At 38.6% G+C, this 8089-nt stretch overlaps 1 protein-coding gene across 3 annotated transcripts in view; it reads left to right on the top strand.

Moving 5' to 3' along the window:
- Positions 1–8089, top strand: part of ATP6V1H (ATPase H+ transporting V1 subunit H) — a 94260-nt gene that overhangs the window by 23924 nt on the left and 62247 nt on the right. For 2 of the 3 annotated variants that reach the window (XM_017531783.2, XM_037739708.1), the window contains 2 exons: positions 130–234; positions 3403–3456. In XM_017531783.2, the coding sequence (XP_017387272.1) occupies positions 130–234; positions 3403–3456 (159 nt within the window). The remainder of the gene's footprint in view (positions 1–129; positions 235–3402; positions 3457–8089) is intronic. The other variant, XM_017531784.2, reaches the window with a different exon arrangement.

Here is an 8089-nt window from a genome sequence, read left to right as displayed (position 1 = left end):
GCGCCCGGCCTTACAAATCTTTTTTTTAAGGTATATAATGTGATTTTTTTACAAATCCTTTTTTTAAGGTACATAATGTGATTTTTAGAATTAACGTTGCATTCTAATGTATTTATTATTCGTTTTCAGGCAGCAAGAATTATTGCCAAGTTAGCAGCTTGGGGAAAAGAATTGATGGAAGGCAGTGACTTAAATTACTATTTCAATTGGATAAAAACTCAGCTGAGTTCACAGGTAAAAGAATTTTTTTAAAAGAATCTTTGAGAAGAATGTAACATCCATGTTCTTTTAAGCTTTTTATAGTAAATATGTTGAATTACAAAAATGTCTTATTAAAATAATGCCATTTTGAACTTGACAAGTAAACCAGACTACTCTTAGATACGGTAGTGTGCTTCGCTTTTTCTTCGACTGGCTTCATTTCAATCCTTTCTGTCTTTTCTGCCACTTGGGGTTTCTTATTCATGCTTTTCAGGGGTCAGGGAGTACCTTTCTTCTAGGTGGCTGCCAAGATGACAGAGGCTGGAGAATTGAAAGGACCCACACAGCTCCAAAGAGCACGCGCGTGTGAGGCTTCAATAAAGGAAAAGAAACGGTGCAGCAGGAGAGAGCATGCCTCAGGCCGAGAGACTTCCAGGCGCTGCTCCCTCGGCTGCTCCAGGATTGTGAACCACCAAGATTTGTGCGAGAAATCTTGGTTTTGGGAGAGCTCTCTGAAAGTTTCGAGTGAGATCTTTTATGCCCTTTTGATTACATAACCAGGCTAAGCTGTCTAACCGAGTACACTAATAAACAAACCGGTCCTGGGTGCCATCGGGCATTTCAAACTACAGACAGCATGCTCTGGATCATTGTTAACGAATCTGTTTGTCCTTGTCTGGCCGAGTCCCTCCCATGCTTTCAGGTGTCCCTGGGTGAGCCTGGAGCTGCCCAGTCCAGCTGTGAAAGGATGCTGTCACACACACTGGCTTGTTCTCAAAATTTCACAGTTTCAGGGTGGGATTGGTTAGCCCTAATGAACAACGTGGAGGCTGCCTACTGGTCATCTTGATTGCTTGTAGGCCTTTCTAGCTGTGTCTCTGGAGGAAAATAGCTTGCAGGTGTAATGACTGGAAAAATGATAAGTTTTCAGTTTTGTCTTCATGTTTCCTCAGAACAGGGCAAAAGACAGGACATGGGTGATGGCTCTGTGGAGTGTTAGTTTCAGGCTTACAGGGATGAAGGGTAGGTATGAAGAGGTTTGATGGGATTGATACTCAGAAGAGGAGAGAACTGAAGGTGGACAGGGAGGAGGATTCTGGAGATGAAAAGGTAGAAGGGAATGAGATTTTGATGTGAGGGTGACCTGTCAGAGGAGTGGGACCAGGAGAAACAATATTGTTAGGTTGTTAGGTTACAAATATCTATTTGAAATTTTTTGAAAGTTGTTGTTTAGATTTCAGGTGACTTTATTATTTTAATAGATTTTAGTTTGAGGCATAAGAAAGACACCATATTATGCTTAGATTTACTTTTTGTCTTATTGTTACCTGCCTTTTTTGGGGGCACCTAATTGCCATTTATATATTTGGATAGAGATGCTTTGGAGTTTGTTGAACAAAATTCTTTTTATGTTAATAGCATCAATTTTAACTGGTTTGGGGCTTGGTTTTTAAAAAGTGTTTTTATAAGAGCCACCAATTTGCAGATTTCATTGAGTTTGTGAGGTATTTAAAAAAACAAGATATTTAAAGCATGTAAGAAACAAGCTTGTGAAAGTGAGATTTAACATATCTTAATGTAGCATATCATTTGGGATCTGAATGTTTAGTTATATAGCATGTACCTCCCCCTTTTTTGCTACTTTGAAATAATCTCTCCCCTTAAATAGACTTCATTCCAGGCGTGGTGCAGTGACTTAATGCCTGTAATCCTAGCACTTTGGGAGGCCAAGGCAGGCCAATTGTTTGAGCCCAGGAGTTTGAGACTGGCCTGCACAACATGGCAAAACCCTGTCTTTCCAAAAAATAGAAAAATTAGTTGGGTGTGGTGGTGCACATCTGTAGTTCCAGCTACTCAGGAGGCCAAGGCAGGAGGATCACCTGAGCGTGGGGAGGTTGAGGCTGCTCGCACCACTGTACTCCAGCCTGAGTGACAGAGTGAGACTCTTGTCTCAAAAATAAAAACAAAACTTCATTCTGCTGTAATGTTAGCTTTCAGGTATAGTCAGTGTCTAGAATAGTTTTCATTAGAATTGAGTTTTTATAGATCAATGCTCTTCAAGTATTTTCTGCATCTTTTTTGTGCACTCTTTTTATCATAGAGTCTTTGGCTTTAAGTTGTGGACTTTAACTTGTGCAATGCCTCTGCTCTGCGGGTCCTTCTGCTGCGGGGGACCTCGTCTGGGTACCCAGGTGCAGCCTGGCCTTGCTTCCTAGTCTGATTACCGCTTCTGCTTGGCCCTCATTGCACTGTCCCTCTTGCTGTGGGCAGGTGCTTCTTCATAGCCTTCTATCATGATTAAAATCCAGACTCTTTGTTTTAAAAAGTAACAGTCATTTCTGATACTACTTGCCACTTTGCTCAGTTGTCATGCGATAGTGCTACATCTGGAGTGTGTCTATTTTCTCTATCACAAGTATTTTTTTCTTTCGCAAAAAGTACCACAATTTCATAGTTTTAATAGGAATAAACTTTCAAAAGTCCAAGTTAGTTGCAAGTTTAGATGTTTTGTTCTTTGACCTTATAGTGGCCTTTGAAGCATTTTTGGGTAGTTTGGAGTGTTGCATTTGGGTTATAGGGACTCATGCCTGCACTTCGTAGATAGTAGTTATTGAATAAAACAAAATAAAAATTTCCTTTCAGAAATTCATTATTCCTTTTCTGTTGCACTTTCTGCCCCTGACTTTCTGCCTTAAATTTTCTTCGGTCATTTCCATATGACATTTCAGATTTTGATTGTCATTATAATTTGTTAGCTTTGCTGTGGATAGCCAAGTCGCATATTGTACCTTCCTGACATCAAGCACCTATTTTTGAAAGCCTTGCTACAGAAAATAGTGTGGATAGTTCAGTTTAAGGCAGTCATCTTATTGGAAAAACAATTCAGGAAATAAATCTTAAGACTTGGAAATTCGTACTAGCTTCACCCATGAAATTTACCTTGAGCTTAGTAGTCAGTTTATTATTGTTCCATTTTTAGCTATTTACTGGTTAATATATTGTCACTAGAAGAGTGTAACGAACTTTAGAACATTTTATGTCATCCCCTTGTTTTTTATTGAGTAGGATTAGGAATAAAATTATAGAGGAAAAATTATTACATAGAATTCGGAGAAAATGTGTTTAGCTCCCTTTTGTAAGCTGGTAAGTTAGGATAAAATTAAAACAAAACTAAATAATGAGTTATTTATTTTGTAATAGAAACTGCGTGGTAGCGGTGTTGCTGTTGAAACAGGAACAGTCTCTTCAAATGATGTAAGTATATTCCTTCTTAATTCACTGGCCTCCTAAATATTCCAAAAATAACTTATTTTGAGTTATAGAACTTAAAATTTTGAAGATGTTTACTAGTTCGCCAGCTGTCAATCCATGGTCACCTCCAGCCAGGCGAGTGTATTATAAACTGTATATAAATATTGGTGGTCTGTGGGGATCATCTTTTCCGTGGTAGTCATAAGACTTGTTTTTCCCCATTGCTCTGTTTTCCAGGCCACTTTGTTTCAGACCTGAGAATCAAAGCAAAAATCTCAATTCAGAAGTGCAACTGGAGCAAATAATCATAAAGTTTTTCTCTTTAAACTTCAGTTACCTGATTAAACTGTCTGATATCTGTCTAATCAACAGGTGAACAAAATGTTGGACATTTAAAAGAAATTCAGTTACTTTTTATTTTATTTTATTTTTTTATTTTTTTTAGACAGAGTCTCACTCGAGCCTCACTCTGTCCCCCAGGCTGGAGTGCAGTGGCACAATCTCAGCTCACTGCAACCTCTGCTTCCTGGGTTCAAGTGATTCTCCTGTCTCCTGTGTAGCTGGGATTATAAGCATGTACCACCATGCTTGGCTAATTTTTGTATTTTCGGTAGAGACAGTTCCATCACGTTGGCCAGGCTGGTCTCAAGAACTCCTGGCTTCAAGTGATCTGCCTGCCTCAGCCTCCCAAAGTGCTGGGATTAAAGGTGTGAGCCACTGCACCCAGCCAAGAAATTCAATTACCTGATGGCAGCAAGACTGGCTGCTGCACTGTGAAGCTGAAGGCTTTGTGTGGGACTACATGGTGGCCAAACCCCTTGCCCGACTTTTTTTCTTTTTTGACCAATCTCTTTCCACATTTTTGTAGAGCCGAAAGGTTCAAGGTTAAAACTAATTATGGCTCCTCAAGTTCCTTTCTTGGCTAAAGTAGTCGTTCCCATGTGGGAATGACTTAACTTTGCTGTGCTCTAGGAATAGCTCAGGAATTGGAAGTAAGATTGGACAAATAATGATGTTCATGATGAGAGTCATTTGAGAGAAAGATAGGGAAAAAGGAGACAGAAACAGAAGTACATCTAGCTTCAATTGTTGGAAATATTGCTAGGAAATTAGGAAGCATCTTTAAAGGGTAGTTTCTGCAACCTGCCTGCAATAGACCTAAATGAGCTCTGTAGGAGCCATTTAATATCCGTATTGGTTACTGATACTTCCATTATCTGAATGAATGCTACGGGTATGTATGTTCTAAGATCATAGATGGCAGCAGAATCCATTTTGAAACTGGGCTTCTTTTGGAGCATAGGTTGAAGTGTTTGATGACTCACATGTTAGGCCAGAAAATGGTTATTAGCCTTCCGAAGTGGAATCAGAGTAAGATACAGAACTAGTTGTGTGATCTTGGGGCCTGGTAGGGTTAGAAAGTGGTGGGTTGGGGAAATGGTGAGTAGGAAGTCTCGTTTCTCAGTCAGAAGCAGATGTTTACATTGACAATCTTTATTTTGTTTAAATTGGAAGTCTTTATTTCATGTGACTTGAATTTCTACCAGTTTGAAAAATTAATAATTTTAGACTTGTAAATTATTTAAGTTATTAGAGCTTAAATAAGGAGATACAAACTCTGCTGACATCACATTATTATTTTGCTATTTTCTGTGCAATGCATTAGAAAAACAAAATTAATTGGTGGTGTGTTGGCGTAAAGTGGTTTATCTGGTAGATTCTTACACATCCCAAATGGAATTCACATCAGGAGTGATTGTGAGTTAGGAAAAGATGGCCTTTAGTTTCTTTTCTTCTTCCCTTTAGTGCCTCTCAATCCTGAACTTATTTTTGGACTCTTCCTGAAGTGAAGATCTTACTTTTTTAGATGGCTGTCAACTTGAAAAGCAGACCTCCATGTATTGAGAGTAGAGTGTCGGCCCTTGCCTTCATACTTGTATTTCCAAAGGGGGGTCTTAATCTAGCAGCTAGTATTTATTGAGCACTTACTATGTCCTGGACATTTTTTCATTTCACGTTTTCATCTCCTTGAATATTTACACTCCCTGTTCAATGTAGGTCATATCGTTAGCCACATTTTATGATTGAGTAGTAAGACGGAACAGAAAAACACACCAACATTCCTGAGGTCACACAGCTGATGAGTGGCAGAGACTCTGAAGAAATGCATTGCGTAGAGAATTACTCGTGAGGCAGCTGAGCTCGAATTGGATATTTAGGCATTCCTCAAGTCACATTGCTTACTCAGAGTTTTTAAGTTATGAATATCATAAAATCCCTTTAGGTTTTCAGAGTGGAAAAAAGCTGTTTGGTAAACTGCATTACAAATTATTGCCACTTGATGTCAGTATAAAACAAGTTTTATACTGCAAAATGTTAAACATGCTTCAGCAGTCTTACCTTTTTAAAATGGCCTCAGAGGCATCATCTTATGATGTTATGAGTGGATCATCAAAAACATTTTTTTGAGATGGAGTCTCACTCTGTCATACAGGTTGGAGTGCAGTGACATGATCTCAGCTTACTGCAACTTCCGCCTTCCAGGCTCAAGCAATCCTCTTGCCTCAGCCCAATACCCCCACCAATAGCTGGGACTACAAGCACATGCCACCATGCCCCACTAATTTTTTTTTTTGTATTTTGGTAGAGACAAGGTCTCACTGTGTTGTCCAGGCTGGTCTCAAACTCCTGAGCTCAGGCAATCCACCTGCCTTGGCCTTCCAAAATATTGGGATTATAGGTGTGAGCCACCATGCCCAGTGAAACGTTTTTATACAGAAGTGGAATTTCCTTAAAGTGCGTTATGTTGTCTTCTAATTGTGAAAGTAGACATCAGATTATATGTACTTTAGAGTTCTTCACTGATCCTTAAATGTGAATTGTAAGCCTTTTCTTCTGAGGAAGGCACTAGAGGGAGGAAGTGGATTGTTATGCAGATGCCCTGATGAAACAATACTGTGACTCCTTCACAAACTTTGGAAGGTTTAGGAAGAACCTGGAGATTTGTTTCTTTCTCTGTTTTCCTTTTTCTTCTGCCTAGCTTCATTTGTACAGTATGCATATGCAGGAGAAGGATACAGGAGAGAGCCCACATGTCTGTGTCCGGCTCTCTGTGATTTTTGTTGCGTAATCAATCTGGCATGAGTAGTTGCTAGATGAAAGCTGTGTCACTGCTAGTGACTTAAGTTGCCAGGCCCTCCTTGTTTGTTTCATCTTGCCTCTTGATTTAACGGAGGAGTCGTGTCCAGGAGAACTTTCTGCGATGGGAGAAATGGTCACTATGGCTGCACTGTCCATTATGGCAGCCCCTAGCCATATGTGGTTCTGGAGCCCTTGGAAGTGTGAGTGAGGAAGTAAATTTTCAGTTTTATGTAGTCTTAAAAATAGCTTTATTGAAATATATTTCACATGCCATAAAATGCATCTTCTTGCAGTTCAGTGGTTTTTAATATATTTACAGAATTGTGCAACCATTACCGCAGTCTAACTTCATAACATTTTAACATCTCAGAAAAACGAAACAACCAACCCTGTACACATTAACAGTCTTGCCCATTCCTGGCCTTGCCTCCAAGCCCTGGCAACCACTAACCTACTTGCTGTCTCGGGATTTGCCTCTTCTGGACATTCCATAGAAATAATATCATACATGGTATTCTGTGACTGGTGTCTTTCACTTAGCGTAATGTTTTCAAGATTCATCTGTGTTTTAGCATGCAGCAACAGTATTTTAGATTGAGGGGGAAAAAGGACTTAGTTTTTTTTTTTTTTTTTTTTTTTTTTTTTTTGATCAGTTTGCTTAAATTTTTTTCTGTGGCAGTTCTAATATTCTTGTTAATGGAGGCTAGTTTCACTGCTTGGACTTTGTTTTTAATTTAATGTTGTGCTGATGTAATACCTGTCATCTCTTCAGAAGAGGTAGAGGACTTCCTTCCTTAAGTTCTTTACTGCTTTGACTATAAGTCCATCAAAGTGCTGAGTAAGTAGCAGAAATCAGTGGGCCACATCAGTAATTCATGTAGTGCAAGCCTGTTCTTAAATTGTAGTCTGCTCTAGCTGGTGAGTTGTGAAGTTTGTGGGGACCTAGAGTAACTCACAATTACAGACAGTCCCTGACCTATGATGGTCCAACTTATGATTTTTCAACTTTACAGTTGTGCGAAAACCATGTACATTTGGTAGGAATAGTACATCAAGTACCCATACAACCATTATGTTTTTTGCTTTCAGTGCAGTATTCAGTAAATTACATGAGTTGTTTAATACTTTATTATAAAATGGGCTTTGTATTGAATTTTGGAAGGATTGCCTGGAGATATATTCTGAAATGCAAAAGAAAATTAACTGGTAAAATATTTAGATATGACTTCCTTTTTACATGTCATTTTCAAAGTATAGCACTGATAACAAAAATAAGCTAACCTAATACTATGTATGTATTATGTTCTCGGAAGTTGCATACAAAGCAATAATTTATAAAGTAAATCACTTTTTTTTAGTTAGGCCCACAATTTTTTTCTATAATAAAGATTCCCACTAGTCATGTAATTGAATTACTAGATTAAGCACATCAGATTGAAAGTAATACTTTGAAGATTTATAAATTTGTAAACCAGTAGTGAAAATCTTTTTTTTT

This window comes from Cebus imitator, unplaced genomic scaffold (assembly GCF_001604975.1).
Source record: "Cebus imitator isolate Cc_AM_T3 unplaced genomic scaffold, Cebus_imitator-1.0 Scaffold73, whole genome shotgun sequence".
Classification (NCBI taxonomy): Eukaryota; Metazoa; Chordata; class Mammalia; order Primates; family Cebidae; genus Cebus; species Cebus imitator.
Note: the sequence above shows the minus strand (reverse complement) of the source record. Positions and strands in the feature narration are given on the sequence as shown.